Source organism: Zootoca vivipara, chromosome 3 (genome assembly GCF_965207765.1).
Source record: "Zootoca vivipara chromosome 3, rZooViv2.hap1.1, whole genome shotgun sequence".
Taxonomy (NCBI): domain Eukaryota; kingdom Metazoa; phylum Chordata; class Lepidosauria; order Squamata; family Lacertidae; genus Zootoca; species Zootoca vivipara.
In genome coordinates, this window is record NC_142586.1 from 70,730,502 (window position 1) to 70,747,326 (window position 16,825).

The 16,825-nt window shown below is 47.0% G+C and overlaps 1 protein-coding gene across 2 annotated transcripts; it reads left to right on the forward strand.

Moving 5' to 3' along the window:
• The first annotated feature begins 1,855 nt into the window (after positions 1-1,855).
• On the forward strand, positions 1,856-15,300 carry LOC118081926 (sulfotransferase 6B1-like). Of its 2 annotated transcripts, XM_035108529.3 has the most exons (7): positions 1,856-2,187; positions 3,636-3,781; positions 5,133-5,222; positions 5,345-5,468; positions 7,879-7,973; positions 13,672-13,828; positions 15,034-15,300. In XM_035108529.3, the coding sequence occupies exons 1-7, from the start codon at positions 1,989-1,991 to the stop codon at positions 15,162-15,164; spliced, it is 942 nt and encodes a 313-aa protein (XP_034964420.1). In that variant the 5' UTR covers positions 1,856-1,988; the 3' UTR covers positions 15,165-15,300. The 2 variants fall into 2 exon arrangements, with proteins under 2 accessions (XP_034964420.1, XP_088522515.1); XM_088666389.1 differs by lacking the exon at positions 5,133-5,222.
• Positions 15,301-16,825: the final 1,525 nt, after the last annotated feature.

The window sequence follows — 16,825 nt, forward strand, 5'->3', positions numbered from 1 at the left end:
ACAGCCAATCAGCCAAGTGGGGGAAATTCCTACCGTGCCCCTGTCCCAACGACAGACGACACACGGCGGCATAGCAAGGTCAAGCACAAAAGCCCTAAAAGTAGGGAGAGGTGGGCAGGTGTTCCAAATGTACGCACCGAAAGAGGAAGCTCTGGGTCACGTGCATGTGAATATATAGGCCTCCTCAATCCGTTTGGACTGCGCCCCATTGGCCAGATTGAACCCAACATAAAGGGACCTACCAATCGGGTGTTGTGGCTGACCAATCTTACCCACCCACAACACAGGAGGTCAGTCTCCAGGTCTCACCACAACACGTGCCCTCTTTTAGGGAGGACACAATATTCCGCATTTCCCTGAATTTTGCAACGCAGCTCCCAGTTGAAACTGTGAGGTGAGCGTGTGGAATCCATGTTGCAGCTCCAGTGACGCAGCATGGCTCCTGACAGCCCTGCTTCTGTGTGTCATGTTCCTCCAGGGTTTCATCACTTGCAGTGGGCAATCTCCTTCCTCTCTAAGGGCACCCCGCCTGTGTTACTAGTCCAGCATAGTCCACTCAACTCTATTGAAAAATTCTGCATCTTGCTCTGTAGCTCAAGTTGCTATACCTTCTCTTTCAGCAAGGCAATCAGTTTGCAGTTGCCACAAGGATACTTCTGCATGTTCTCTGGGAGGAAGACAAACATGGCACAGGTGTTGCAGGTCTCTGCAGCAGCTTCTTCACCTCCCATGTCTCTTAGTTCTATGCATTGAGACAGCACCAAGGGCCTTCCCCGCTCAACACCCTCACAAATTCCCATGTTCACAAGTCCTGGTCACAAGCTCTGGTCATAAGCTCCCAGAACCTGCAATCAGCTAAGTTTAACTGCAGCTAACTCCTTCCCCAACTCACTTCCTCATTCGCAGGGCCTGAGGTGCTAAACTTTGAAGGGTAGCATTTGGTCTCAGAACGCCAAGATAAGGCATTTAAAGCAAAGCTTTTACGTAAGGGTGTGGCCACAGTAGTTCATACTTCTGTGTGCAATAGTTTAAGCAAACTTAGTCAGAGAAATCAATAGCTCTCTTAAGACAAAAGCAGAAGAAACTAGCTGATATGGGATGAAGGTTATCAACTGTGCATGGCTCATTGTTTATCTTCTTGTAAAATGCTGCTGGAAAATAACCCTATTTTACAAACCCTTGAAGTGGTGGTCCAAAATCATTTATTTGCACTGATTTCAATCAATGGACATATGATATGATGATATGATATGATAGCCATGTTCAAATATATAAAAGGATGTCATATAGAGGAGGGAGAAAGGTTGTTTTCTGCTGCTCCAGAGAAGCGGACATGGAGCAATGGATTCAAACTACAAGAAAGAAGATTCCACCTAAACATTAGGAAGAACTTCCTGACAGTAAGAGCTGTTTGGCAGTGGAATTTGCTGCCAAGGAGTGTGGTGGAGTCTCCTTCTTTGGAGGTCTTTAAGCAGAGGCTTGACAGCCATATGTCAGGAATGTTTTGATGGTGTTTCCTGTGGGGTTGGACTGGATGGCCCTTGTGGTCTCTTCCAACTCTATGATTCTATGACATATACATGGTATTATGGCTGCTCTACGACTTGCTGACACTTTTCATTGTTTGCCACACTTATTAATGAGTCTCTTTCTCCTGCTTTGCAATGCCTGTTTTCTGAACACACCAAACCAATTTCTATGAGGACCTGAACTGATCCAGCAAAACTCTTCTTGATAATGATGACTTCTGAAAGAATCAGAAGCCCAGATATCAAGGACTGCCGTGAGTATGGAATGGGAAATACAAAGGCTAGAGATACTTTACAAGCATCTTGGTTAAACAGTAACACTGTGAACTGCATCACCAGATAGGAATCATAATCTTGGTAATATATTAACTTTTTCTGATCAACATAAGTATCAATCTGTTCGGGCAGAGTAGCTCACATCTCAGTCTTCATCAAGTGTCCATTCCATCAGATACAAAGATGACCATGAACAGGAAACGTATTGAAATTCTGGACAAGATGTCGGCTGATGCTGACAAGCTAGCTCCAGAAGATAAGCTATTTACTTATAAAGGGATTTTGTATCCTCTTGCTATTTGCAAGCTAGAAAATTTCCAAGCTCTTGAAACCTTTGATGCCAGAACGGATGATGTGATCCTGGCAGGATATCCTAAAACGGGTGAGTAGCCATCTTTTCCACCCTAACAAAAATGTCTTATGAAAGGCAGTATATGAAGAACATAACCCTACATGGAACATATTCAGTATAAAAAACAAATTACAAAGGTGCAGTTACCTATAGCCAATGAATCTAAATAGCCCAACCACGAAGAGGAAAGAGTCACAGGAGGAGTACTTGTATGACTCTCCCTATTTATATACTAAAAAATGGAGAACTGTCTGATTTGGCTTCACACCCAGACTACACATTCATGTCTGAACATTAATAATGGTCAGAGGAATGGTCAGAGGAACCAACTCCCGTGGCAGGTTGCCAGGAATGGAGAAGACAAGGAAAAGTTCTTACCATCTGCCTTTTATTCAATGTTTACAGAGAGAGGCTTGGGAATGCAGCCTCTTGGAATAATGGTGTTGCCCCGAGTAAATCTCTCCTCCCCTTCTCTCCCACTTCCTCATTCATCATCTGTTCTACCAGTGGTGCTGAGGGCTCTTTGCTTCTGAGCCCTCTGCTCTTCTACTTTCAGGGCTCGCCAGGTTCGGGGGGGGGGAGGGTCTAGCATGCTTTCTAAAGACACATGTGGAATAGATTCCCATCCTTATGGTTACATCTCCAGCACTTACTACTGGTTTTTTTGTTCATTTTCACCAATTTTGATGGAGTGAGGTACCACCTGCACATCATTTTTTTAAAAAATTCTTTATTTAAATAGCAGGCTGTAAATTTGATATCATATTTCCAAAGATTTCCCCATTTCTCTAATTCTATTGTATATCTGAAGTCTTGGGCCCATTTTACCATTACATCCTTAACAATTTCGTCTTTTAAATACCAATTTAATAATAACTTTTTACATTTTGGATAAATTCTTTATTTGTGGGCAGTGTCCTTGAGCCGAGACCACATAACACCGGTCTTGAAAGACCTACATTATCTCCCAGTACGTTTCTGAGCACAATTCAAAGTGTTGGTGCTGACCTTTAAAGCCCTAAACGGCCTGGGTCCAGTATACCTGAAGGAGCGTCTCCACCCCCATCGTTCTGCCCAGACACTGAGGTCCAGCGCCGAGGGCCTTCTGGCGGTTCCCTCACTGCGAGAAGCAAAGCTACAGGAAACCAGGCAGAGGGCCTTCTCGGTAGTGGCACCCTGTGGAACACCCTCCCATCAGAGGTCAGAGAGATAAACAACTACCTGACATTTAGAAAATACCTAAAGGCAGCCCTGTTTAGGGAAGTTTTTAATCTGTGATATTTGATGTATTTTAATGTTTGTTGGAAGCCGCCCAGAGTGGCAGGGGAAGCCCAGCCAGATAGGCGGGGCATAAATAATAAATTACTATTATTATTATTATTATTATTATTATTATTATTATTATTAGGGATTTCCATGAGCTGGTTATTAAAAAGAAGCATGAAGCACATACCCCAGACATTTTGCATCTCATTCAGGTACAAACTGGCTTGAAACCATGCTACGTGACTTGGAATTCAGGGCTGGGAAATATACAGAAGAGGAATATAAAAGAAGAATGGCAATTGAAGAGGAATTGGCAGTGCCTCCACGTCTTGAGTTCGGGGATCTAGATGCCATCAAGGTTAGTTCACCAGCAATCAGCACATCACTGGCATAAATTAGCCTCTGGAAAGCAGACAGATAGTGCTCATTGTCTAGGAGAACCACTCTTTTTAAAAATGAGTTTAGGAAGCATCAGAACTCTGTCACCCAAGGAGCAGACATTTGGATTCCTATGCTAGAGGGAAATAACATTGGCCTTTCTCCATACATGTTGAGCCCATAGAAGCCAGCAGCACATGCTCTTTCCGATTATTTGGGTGTTCAACTTAACTGTTCAACTTACTGCAGAGCCACACCACACATTTAAAGCACAATCAATGCACATTTTAAGCATATGACATCCCTCAAATGCGCATTGAACATACTTTAAATGTACAGCGCGGATCTGCCTTAATGCTTTCCCCAGCACATTTTGGTGTCTGGAGAAAACCTTCCATGGAGATTTTACTTATTTTTGTGGGAGCGTGGAGGAATTGCATCACTTTGGGGTGAGGGGAGTACCCGGTAATATTTCGCTGAGGTGGCCAAACAGTTTCCGTCTTCTCCCCTATTTTAAACTGCAAAAAGCTGTGGCTTGGTCGCAGTTGGCCACGTGATTATGTCGTGTCATCCTGAGGGGCACAGGTGGCCAAGCCAAAGTATTCATGGCCTGATGGACACAGTGTCTCTGAGGCAAGTTTGTTTGTTTATTTATTTTAAGAACTTGCTTCATGTCATTTCACGGTACAGTCACATGTATTCCCATCTCTGACTGTTAAAAGTTCTTCTTTTTAGCCGAAGAGCAGATTGAAGACACAGAGCGTAATAATGACATGTACCAGGGAGGCACAACCTCGCCAGGAGTCATTGGAAGAGGGTTTGCAATTTTTGTTTGGTTTAGATTGGGGATGCACTTTCCCCCGCAGATGTTGATTTCACTTTGTCATTTGTATTAACAGCAGCACATATAAAGTGTTCTGAAATCTGCCAGTTCCAGAAATCTAGCTCATCATCGTGTTTATTTTTCCTTTTTCCTGGTCAGCTGGAAGTTCACCCATCAGTCTTTATAACCAGGTTTAAAAAAAATTAACTGTAAAATACTGATAACTGTGCACACAATGAAAGAATTGTATTTACCACATGACATTACAAACACACACACACACACATTCCCAGAAAAGTGGTAGCTGTGCTTTAAAATCAGAATTGGGAAGAGTGCTTTGTATGTTATGTAGACATTTAGGAACCAACCAGGCTAGGGATTAAATAAATAAAATGAAAATAGATCTAGTGAAAGATCTGGAAGGAAATGTTTCCACTGCAATTCATACTACAATGTAGTGAAGAAAGGAATGGATTGACCACAGTGTTTATTTTCTATCTTATTTAAGAGGATGACGAAATTACCTTCCAGAAGGATCATAGTAACTCATCTCCCTCCTCTTTTACTACCCAAATCTATTTTCAAAAATAAAGCCAAGGTGAGTGCATACATCTTATAGTCTTTCAGCTAAGACTGCTTTACTGCAGCATTCACTTAAATATTATTTCAGAGCATTAAGAGCACAATCTTAAAGCACGAATCCTATCTTAATTTTTTCAGATACTGGCGCTGACTCGGAATCCCAAAGATACAATGGTGTCTTATTTTCACTTCAGCAATAATTTTTCTGCCTTTCCTAATGCAACATGGGATGCATATTTCAGAGATTTTATGAATGGAAAAGGTATCCTTTTTATTTTACAGCAAATGTCAAAAATATATATGCAAAAGTAGTTCATGGTATGGGAAGAGGTTCTGGATCTAGGACCCCATTTGGATATCTAGGTGGCAGCAGAAACCAAGTGTATGTACTTTCACCTCTGGTTAATATGCCAGCTTCATCCTTTCGCAGAGACTTAGGACCTAGACACGGCCAGGAATGCTATGGAAAGAAGGGTGACAACTAGAATAAAAAATTGGGGAGGGGCAGGTAAGCCCTGCCCTGCATAATCAATCTCAAGATGTAGCACACAGACACAATTTGAATGGAAATGTCCATCAACTTTGGGTGGGAGCTGGCCACCTCAAATATTTTATGGGGGGAGGGCGAAGGGACCTCGGCCTCTAGGAGTTGGCTCCAATGTATGATAACCACTTGACTTGACTACTGTATTGTGCTGGGTCTGCCTTTGAAGATGGGCCAGCAACATCAATCACTCCAGAATCTAGTGGCATAACTTCTGTTGGAAGTTTGGCCTTTGGCCATGTAAAATAATAATAATAATAATAATAATAATAATAATAATAATAATAATAATAATATATTTATACACTTGGTTTCCCCAGCCACTCTGGGTGTCTTCCAACAAAATATTAAAATACAATAATTCATCAAATATAAAAAGCATCCCTAAACAGGGCTGCCTTCAGATGTCTTCTAAAAGTCAGATAGTTGTTTATTTCTTTGACATCTGATGGGAGGGCGTTCCACAGGGTGGGCGCCACTATCAAGAAAGCCCTCTGCCTGGCTCCCTGTAAATTTGCTTCTCGCTGTGAGGGCCCTTGGTGCTGGACCTCAGTGTCCGGACCCTAGACCTTCATGAGCTGTGCTGTTTGCCAGTTCGTATCTAAGCTAATTTCAATGTGCTGGTTTCAACGTTTAAAATCCTATATTGTCAGGGTGGGTATGGGGAGCAGGTCAGCAATAACTCACAATGTGCCAGTGAAGTTAACTCTTTATTCAAAGAAACAAAACAGCTCAGGTCTAGTGAGCACAGCAACTCTTCCCATTAGATCTTGCCCCAGTGAGGCAGTTGTAAGGACGCGGGTGGCGCTCTGGGTTAAACCACAGAGCCTAGGGCTTGTTGATCAGAAGGTCGGCGGTTCGAACCCCCGCGACGGGGTGAGCTCCCATTGCTCGGTCCCTGCTACTGCCAACCTAGCAATTCGAAAGCATGTCAAAGTGCAAGTAGAAAAAATAGGTACTGCTCCGGCGGGAAGGCATTTCCGTGCGCTGCTCTGGTTCGCCAGAAGCGGCTTAGTCATGCTGGCCACATGACCTGGAAGCTGTACGCCGGCTCCCTCGGCCAGGAAAGCGAGATGAGTGCTGCAACCCCAGAGTCGTCTGCGACTGGACCTAATGGTCAGAGGTCCCTTTACCTTTACCTTAAGGTCCCCCGCCTTCCCGCAGTTGCCTAAGACTCCTCCTCCCCCAATTCCTTCCCAAGCAATCTGAAGCGCTATCATCTTGCCTGTCTCTTCTCTGCCATCTTCATACCCCTGAGGGTTCTGGGAGATCAGGGGGGAGGGGACCTAGTTGCAGCAGGAGGGGGAGACCCCCGGGATTCTTCAGCAGCCTGCTTGATCTTTGCCTTGACGCCTTTCCTTTCCAATCTCTGATTCTAGACTGCTCTCTGCCCCAGCCTCTTCCTGCTCACTAAAGCCTTTCCCCTCTTCAGCTCCTGACACCCCCTCTTCCTAGCCTGCTCCCTCTTTTCCCTCTGACAACTCATCATTGTCCCACCACCAATCCTCTGGCTCTGAGCTGTCATCACTTGGAGGTTCCCTTGGGGGTTCCCTAGCTAGTGCTTCCCACCACTCCTGTGCACCCAGCCAGTCCATGACAGCCATGCATGTACATGCCTTCTTAAAACATCCATGTGTGTGTGTGTGTGTGTGTGTGTGTGTGTGTGTGTGTGTGTGTATGCTAACAGTGAGCTTTAAATCCTCAGATAGTTCTTGCATTAAGGATCTAAGGTGTATGTGTGAATTCTAGGGGGCTCTGGGCATGGAAGAAACCAGGGATAAGGCCACAAAATGGTGAAAATGCTTTGGCGAGCTTACTCTGGTAGGATAGTGGTGGGTCGCACATTCTTTCCACCCAGAATGACATTTGGGATGGGAGAAAAGTTGAAAAATAAAGCTACTGGCTTCTGTGCACCAACAGGAAACCACTAGGAACCTCTTAAACCCCCACACAAAAAGGAAAAACTGCTGAAATGCTCCCCAAATTTGTATAGTTTCTACTTTGAAGTGTTCTTTGTGGGAAACAATGCTGCTTCCCCCAGCAATTCTAATTTGTATAGCTGAATTTGCTTATAATGATAAGCTTTAAAATGTTGAAATCATGCAGCTCTCGTCTCCTTTTTATCCAGTGTGTTGGGGCTCCTACTTTGACCATGTCTCAGAATGGGACAAGTACATTGACGATGAAAATGTCATGGGCATATGTTACGAAGAACTTAAGGAGGTGAGGTTAACATTAGCCCCAGGAAGATCAAAACTAGGTGTTTTTTTTTCTAAACTGCTATCGAAGCGATAAATGCACAAGGACACTTTATACGTGAATGTCCTGTCTGTGATGAGTGCGTACGGACATGCCATTTCATATCTGACCGTTTTCTGAAATGCTCATAACACAGTTGTTGTCTAGGGTTGTGGCCTACGCTGGCAGCTAAGCCAAAGAGATGGTTTCTTCTGGCCAGAGTTTTGAAAGCAAAAGCATATATTAGGCTAGAATACCTCTCAAGGGATACCTAGGTCGCTCTACACCTGTCATTTTTGAAGGCCAGGAGGAAGCAGGGCTGAGACCACAGCTGAAGAACCCACTTGTGTGAGTTTCTTTTTATATGACACTGGCCTCCACCTTCAGTGTAGAGTTAAAACATCATTTTTATTCTTATATTTTGTTATGTACTGAGCTGAATCCTAGAACAATAGGATTCAGAATCAGCGGGAGCTACCCAATCCAACTCCAGGTGGAAGTGAATCCGCAACCTGATTGGCCTGCTGGAGCAGCCAATCAGGCGGCTGGCAGAAGTGAATCTGCTACCTGATTGGCCTGTAGGAGCAGCCAATCAGGCTGCAGGCAGAAGTCAATCCACAATATAATTGGCCCACAGGTGTAGCCCTGAAGTAGCCAATCACGCAAGGCCCATTGTGGAAATAATGTATATAAACAGATGGTTTTGGGAAAAGAGCGATTCGTCTTCTCTTCTTCTCCTTGATGAATATGAGCTGAATAAAGAGCATGAAATTCACTCTCGACTCCGAGTATATTTCACTGGCGACGAAGGTGGGATCCTGCTGAGCTGACCGCCACCACGCACTGCACCGCAGCACCGCCACCTGCTGCACCGCTGCATCGCACCGTGCATCCAGGCTTCAGCTCCAGGACCCAAGGAACCCAGAATGGCAACCGACAGCAGCTTCTTGCCATTCAAACCAGCATCAGGAGACTGGGAAGGGTACGCCGCCCGTTTCAACTTCCTCCTGCAAGCGAAAGAAGTCACCAACGATGCCATGAAGAGGGCGACATTCTTCAGCGTCTGTGGAGAGGAGACGTTTGAAATCGCCCGGGCTCTCCTTGCACCTAGAGATGTCGCTACCGTCTCTTACAAAACAATAATGGAACGGCTGAAGGAGCACTTTTCACCACAGCCCTCGGTGGTAGCTTGCCGAAATGCCTTCTACGCAAAGCGGCAAGCCCCAGGGGAAACCATAACTGGGTTTGTGACCTCCCTCCGCCAAGCCGCCCGGTTATGCAACTTCTCAGAGTTGGAGAACATGCTTCGTGACCGCCTCGTCGGTGGCCTGAGGGACGAGATGTTGCAACGACGCCTCTACGCCAAAAAAGACCTCACGTTCCAGATTGCTCTGGAGGAAGCCCTGGCAACCGAAGCCGCCGAGAGGTCAACGCAAGAGGCACGACCGGCCCCGCCATCCCAACCGAGGGTCTACCACGAAGACCTCACCGACGAATCCGAATCTGACAGGGAGGAAGTACACCGAGTACAGCGGCGCACTCAAGCAGCACACACACCACAGCAGCCTCGACGAGAAGGAGGGAACTGTGCAAGCTGCGGGGAGAACCACGAGAGGAGGACCTGTCGTTTCCGCAACGCAGAGTGCAGGCAGTGCAGAAAATTGGGACACATCGCCCGGGTGTGTCGGGCTCGACTCACCCGTCGACAAGCATCAGATGACCGACCCAGGAGCCCCAGGTCACACGGCACCATGCACCAAGGCAACTCGACGGAGATCACGGACTACCAGGTATTCCAGTTGCCCCATCCCAGCACAGAAAAAATTTATATAGAGGTACAGATAGAGGGAGCCCCATGCCGCATGGAGCTGGACACGGGTTCAACTCTATCCATAATCTCGGCCCGAACATTAAGGGAACTGTGCCCTAATGGGGGTCCCAAACTAAGGCCGGCCCCATTCACCCTCCGGGACTTCCAGAAACGTAAGGTCCCTACTATGGGGGTGGGGACCTTCAGGGTGCAATATCGAGGGCGAAAGCAACAATTGGACTTGCTGGTAGTTAAGGGCCCCTACGTTAGCTTACTGGGACTGGCATGGTTTGGACCTCTGGGGCTAGCCGTTACCAGGGTGAACCGCACTAGCTTACAAGTGGACGTGGACGCCATATGCAAAGAGTTTCCAGGGGTTTTCGATGGGGCATTGGGATGATATACAGGACCCCCCATTGCCCTACAGCTAGACCCCGCTGTACGACCCATCAGGCACAAGGCCCGCCGGGTCCCGTTCGCCCTGAAACCCCGCATAGACGAGGAATTGGACCGGCTCGTGGAGCAAGGAGTGCTGGAGCCGGTGCCCAACGCCCCCTGGGAAACTCCAATTGTCACACCCGTCAAGCCTAATGGTTCGGTCCGCATCTGTGCAGACTACAAATGCACCATAAACAAGGCTCTCACGGCCCATGCATACCCAGTGCCAGTGGTCAGCCATGTCCTCGCCACCCTGGCTGGGTCAAAAATCTTTGGCAAACTGGACTTGGCCCAAGCGTATCAACAGTTGCCTGTGGACGAAGCCACAGCAGAGGCTCAGACGATTGTGACGCACAGAGGGGCATTCAGAGTAAAGCGGCTGCAATTTGGCGTTAGCGTGGCACCAGGCATATTCCAGAATCTAATGGACTCTCTCCTTAAAGGGATTCCTGGCGTCACCCCCTTCTTCGATGATGTACTGATCGCCGGGCCCACACCAGAGGAATTTGAGGACCGCCTCCGCTCCGTCCTGCACCGTTTCCAGACGGCGGGCCTCAAGGTGAAGCGGGAAAAGTGTTTACTGGGAGTGCCGCAGGTGGACTTTCTGGGATTTAAGGTGGACGCAGAAGGGGTCCATCCAACCGGTGACAAGGTACGGGCCATTTGTGAGGCCCCAGCGCCCAAGAGCAAGCCCGAACTTCAGTCATTCTTGGGACTATTGAACTTTTACCATGCCTTCCTTCCCCATAAGGCAGCGGTAGCGGAGCCCCTACACAGACTCCTAGATAAAAGGGCCCCTTGGGTGTGGGGCCAGCGACAAAGGGCCGCATTCCAGGCAGTCAAGGACTTGCTCGTCTCGAACTCGGTCTTGGCACACTTCGACGAGAGGCTGCCAGTGGTGCAGGCATGCGACGCCTCTCCCTATGGCATCGGCGCTGTCCTGGGACACCAACTCCCGGATGGAAGAGAGGTGCCGGTGGCATACTTCTCCCAGACGCTTGCTGCAGCCGAACGAAACTACTCACAGATTGACAAGGAGGGTCTGGCAATCGTGAAGGGCGTAAAAAAATTCAATGATTTCTTGTACGGGCGGCCCTTTACCATAGTGACTGACCACAAGCCGTTGCTTGGCCTGTTTGCCCCCGAGAAGCAGACCCCCCAAGTGTTGTCTCCACGTGTCCTCAGGTGGTCAATTTTCCTTGCCGGCTACCAGTATGCACTAATCCACCGCCCTGGGAAGGCGATGGGCCACGCAGACGCACTCAGCAGGCTACCACTACCAGAAACAGGCCCCGACCCAGCGCCTGCGCAAGAGGTTATGACCCTGGAGCTGCTTCCCGACCGACCCATTCAGGCACAAGAAGTTGCGCACCATTCCACAAAAGATAGGGTCATCTCCCGGGTCCTGGACTGGGTGTGGCGAGGATGGCCCAGCAGCAGCCCCGGGCCAGAATTCGCTGGCTACACAAACCGCAAACATGAACTGTCGGCCCACAAGGGGTGCCTGTTATGGGGAAGCAGGGTCGTTGTTCCCCAGCCCCTCCGCAAAAGGGTCCTCACAGCCCTACACGAGACACACCCAGGGGTAGTGAGGATGAAGGCCCTTGCCAGGAGTTATGTGTGGTGGCCGGGGATTGACAGAGAGATAGAGGCCTGGGTCCAACACTGCCAGACCTGCCAAGAATCCCGCCCGGATCCCCCAAGGGCCCCAGTCCAGCCCTGGGAGTCCGCCCGACATCCATGGTCACGCTTGCACGTGGACTTCGCTGGCCCCTTCCAGGGAAAAACATTCTTCATAGTGGTGGATTCCTACACCAAATGGCTGGAGGTCGCACTGGTACCGTCCACTTCTACGGCGGCAGCCATCCGGGTACTACGTAAGCTGTTTGCAACCCACGGGCTCCCTGACACCCTCGTCTCGGACAATGGAACCGCATTCACGTCAGAGGAGTTCCAGACCTTCACAGCGCAGAACGCCATCCGCCACATCCGCTCAGCACCATTCCACCCTGCCACCAATGGCCAAGCGGAGCGCATGGTGCGGACCACCAAGGACAGCCTCCGCCGCATAACACAAGGGGACTGGGAATACCGCCTTGCCGCATTTCTTCTAGCACAGCACAGCACCCCAAGCACAACGACGGGCCGGAGCCCAGCTGAACTACTCATGGGCCGGCGCCTTGCAACTAGACTGGACCGACTTCACCCCGACAGAGCTCAGGATGAGGTAGTGGTGGGGAAAGGCAGGAACCCCCGGACATTTGTGGCCCAGGACCCAGTGTATGCAAAGAATTTTGGGGCAGGCCCAGCATGGGTACCCACCACAGTCACCAAGGTGACCGGTCCCGTGTCGTACGAGGTACTAACGGAAGGGGGGCAATGTTGGCGCCGCCACTGCGACCAGCTACGGCGACGATTCCCAGGAGGAACCCGGGAGGAGAGCGGGACAGAGGGGTCCCAAGGGGACAGCAGGGCAGTGAGGCCTGTAGAGCGAGAGGGGTGGGCAGGGGAAGCAGAAGCAGAAGCAGTAGGCACAGAGGGGCGCCCCGAGGCTGGAAGGACACCGGAACCAGAGTCACAACCTAGTGGTTCAGTGGCGCCAGACCAGACAGCCCCGGCACAGCCAGCAGCCTCGGAACACGAGCCAGAACCAGAACCCCTGACCAAGGAACACCCCAGGCCACAACGCACACGGAGGCGGCCAGCAGACCTTGGGGACTACGAATGCAACTTCCCGGGCAGGACTGGAACTTAGAGGGGAGGGGTGTTATGTACTGAGCTGAATCCTAGAACAATAGGATTCAGAATCAGCGGGAGCTACCCAATCCAACTCCAGGTGGAAGTGAATCCGCAACCTGATTGGCCTGCTGGAGCAGCCAATCAGGCGGCTGGCAGAAGTGAATCTGCTACCTGATTGGCCTGTAGGAGCAGCCAATCAGGCTGCAGGCAGAAGTCAATCCACAATATAATTGGCCCACGGGTGTAGCCCTGAAGTAGCCAATCACGCAAGGCCCATTGTGGAAATAATGTATATAAGCAGATGGTTTTGGGAAAAGAGCGATTCGTCTTCTCTTCTCCTCCTTGATGAATATGAGCTGAATAAAGAGCATGAAATTCACTCTCGACTCCGAGTATATTTCATATTTTAAAGTAATGTTATTTAAAAAATATAACAAAAAGAAAGGGGGAAAACATTGCCAGCTGACTTACAAAAAACATTAACCAATCAGTCCTAATTTAAACATATAGCTTCATATGTCCATATGCCTAAATAGGTATTTAAATGAGATTGACAAAAGGGTAGTGAAGTCTTTGGACTACTGAGTAGTAGATGATGTTGTGTTAATTTAACAAACACATTACTTTTGCTCCACTATAGATATAATATTTTTGACATATGCAATATGCTCTCTCTTGTTTATGAAAAAACAAAAGGATATACATTCAGGATTGCAAAAAATAGCTAAATTCTGTGGGTTTTCCGTGACTGAAGAAGAAATTAAAAGTGTTGTAGAAGAATGCAGCTTCAAAGCTATGAAGCAGAAATCTATCGAAACTCATGGAGCATTTGGAGACGCTCTTTTCCGCAAAGGTAAATTTCTAGGGTATGGTGAGGGTTAATAAGATTGTTCACTGACAGTTGTCTGCTAAGTGATCACAACTATGTACAGTTACTTATCAAGCTATTTTTGTGTGTATGGTTTTGTAAATTAGGGCTGTCACAAAGGCTTGCAAGGTTTATATTTCAGTTCAGACCTGTGATTTCAAGGCATGTTATCATTCCTTGTTATCATCCAAGAACACAGGGTAAAGGAATAGGAATCCATGTTTGATTGAATAAAATCAGCTCAGAAGTTGTTGAGGATTATGGTGAAGAAAAAGCTCCCATCATCATATCACTGGTATCAGCATACGGCATCCTGGGGAACTTGCTCATGCCCCATTGAAGCCCCCTTCTTATTCCTGCTTTGGACTCTCCTGTTCACATATTTTTTCCAGTAGTGGACAGCACTGAGCAACTGGGAGCCACAACTTAGTTTTCCCACAATGATTTGATTCTGCCCCCTGTTTCCAAGAGCTAAGAGGGCACCCATGTTATATGGGGGACTTGGCATAGGAGGGATCCATCAGAAGGAACTACACCAAGGTCCCCCTCACATCATTAGGCAGTCCTGTCTTTTGTGTCTCCTACTTTGGTGTCAGAAGTAGATACAAATTGGATAATAGATTTTAAAAGAGAAACAGGTGGTGATTTTTCAAATATCACTCAGACATACATCCCACAAGAGATGGTTGGAGTTTGTGGAATAGGATGTCCATGAGTCCTACTTTACAAAAGACAGTGATCTATTTTCAAGAGCTGCTCCTAGTCGTTCTTTAGCTAAAGGTGTCCTCTGTTTGAGGGCTGTCCAGTCCAAGGTTGGTTTAAGGAGCACACAAGTCACTTGGTGTCTTCCCCAATCTGGTGAGATGTATTTCTATTCAAATGTATGCAAATCCACTTTTTTGACATTGCATAATTGTCTACCCTATTGTGAAGTGAGAACCAGTGCACTGTCCTCTTTTAAAGTTAGTTTTGACTTAGTTGCAATGAAAAATTCCTCTGTAAAAGACTGCCATCGCACTGCCATAACTTTGCTGCTGTCTTGGCCGTCCGCTCCCTTTTCCTGCAAGTGGCAAGTGACACTGTGTCTGGGAGGCCATTGCTGCAAATCCACCCCACTGAAGAGACTCCAGCTTAATAAAATACCTTCTGAATATATGTTAAAACTATTCATTTTTCTTAAATATTTGCAGGATCTGTTGGTGACTGGAAAAGCCTGTTCTCAGAATCTCAGAACCAAGAAATGGACAGAAGATTTGAAGAGTGTTTAGCCAAAAGCAAACTAGGAGCAAAGATGAAGTATGAGGTTAACTGCAAGATCTGAGGAAGCAACCTATATTCGAAGGGCTGCCTGCCTCCTGCATTGTCTCTTGGAATATAATTAGGTTTTCATTTTTAATAAAATAATAATAATAATAATAATAATAATAATAATAATAATAATAATAATAATGTATACCCCCACCCATCTGTCTGGGTTTCCCCAGTCACTCTGTGTATCAATACATTGATGGAGTCACAATAGTTCCTGTGTCTTGCAATTTCAGCAGTTTTGTTATTTAAGCAGGACGGCCTGTTTAAATTATGGATGCCTGAGGAATTTGTTCTTTGTGGATCTTAATGCAAACTGACTTGATCTCTGCTCCTGGACTACATGTATTGTACGAATCAGAACTTAGTTATCTTTCAGATTTTGCTTTTCCCTGAACATTGCAAAGCAGCTTCAAGTTGAAACTATGTTTTATAATGTGTCAGGGACTGAGCAGAGGAGGAATGGTGGAGACGGCCTCCCCAGCCTGGCCCTTCCAGAGAAGAGGAAGACAGTTCAGAATTGCAATAAGAGTTTGAGGGAGGTCACAGCTCAGAGGCAGATGAGGGGAAAAGCTGGGAAATAATGGGAGAGGAGGAGGAGGAGGAGGAGGAGGAGGAGGAGGAGGAGGAGGAGGAGGAGGAGGAAGAAGAAGAAGAAGAAGAAGAAGAAGAAGAAGAAGAAGAAGAAGAAGAAGAAGAAGAAGAAGAAGAAGAAGGGGAGCGACAGCTGATGGACTCAGTTTCTTTAGAAAGCATTCCGGATTCCCCCTCCCAGAATCCAGCAAGCCTTGAAAGTAGGAGAGCAAAGAGCTCAAAGGCAGAGGCACTTTTCAGCACCCTTAGGAGAGACTATGAGATTGACAAATGAGGAAGTGGGAGAGGCAGAGGGGGTGGAGATTCACTTGGGACGACACCATTATTATGAGAGGCTACATTCCCAGGCCTCTATCTGTGAATATTAAATAAAAGTAGATGGAATGACTTTTCCTTGTCTTGTCCATTCCTGGCAACCTGTCGTGGGGGTTGTTTCCTGTGCCGCCTGACAGAATGCATATTTAAAGAAGAAATGCACTTAGAATGCACGTTAAGAAGAAATCCTATGTATATTTTAAGAGGTCTTCCCCACACATCCTCCCTTTAGGCAAGCTGTTTGGGAAGTTTATTTGGGGAGCAGGCATAAAACCACATATTGCTTTTTTCTAAATTAACCTCACAGCTGCGCAAAGAAGATTTACTCTCCCCAATTTATGTATTACAAAGCATACTTGATTTCCCAGGCCATGTTCTGGAGATCAGAATTAGACTCAAATACACCTGAATGGGCCAGGATAGATACTGATGATATAGTGCCATTTCAATATAGATAATGCTAGAAGAGCCTGCTGGATCAGGCCAATGGCCTCTCTAATCCAGCATCCTGTTCTCATCTTGGACAACCAGCTGCATCAGTCACTTACTCTGAAATTGCTCAATAGTTGCACCCTTTTGGAAAGAGGTTCTGACAAGGATGAAGATGACTTTTAAAACTTCTGTTACCTTAGGAGACGTACAAGCTTTGGACATTCCAGATCTATCAGGGGTTAGAATCTAAGGTGTAGTTTAAAAAGCCCACATTAGTTGTGAAATAAATCACAATGCAGAACTGGAAACCAATTGGAAGCTCATTGTTGTTCA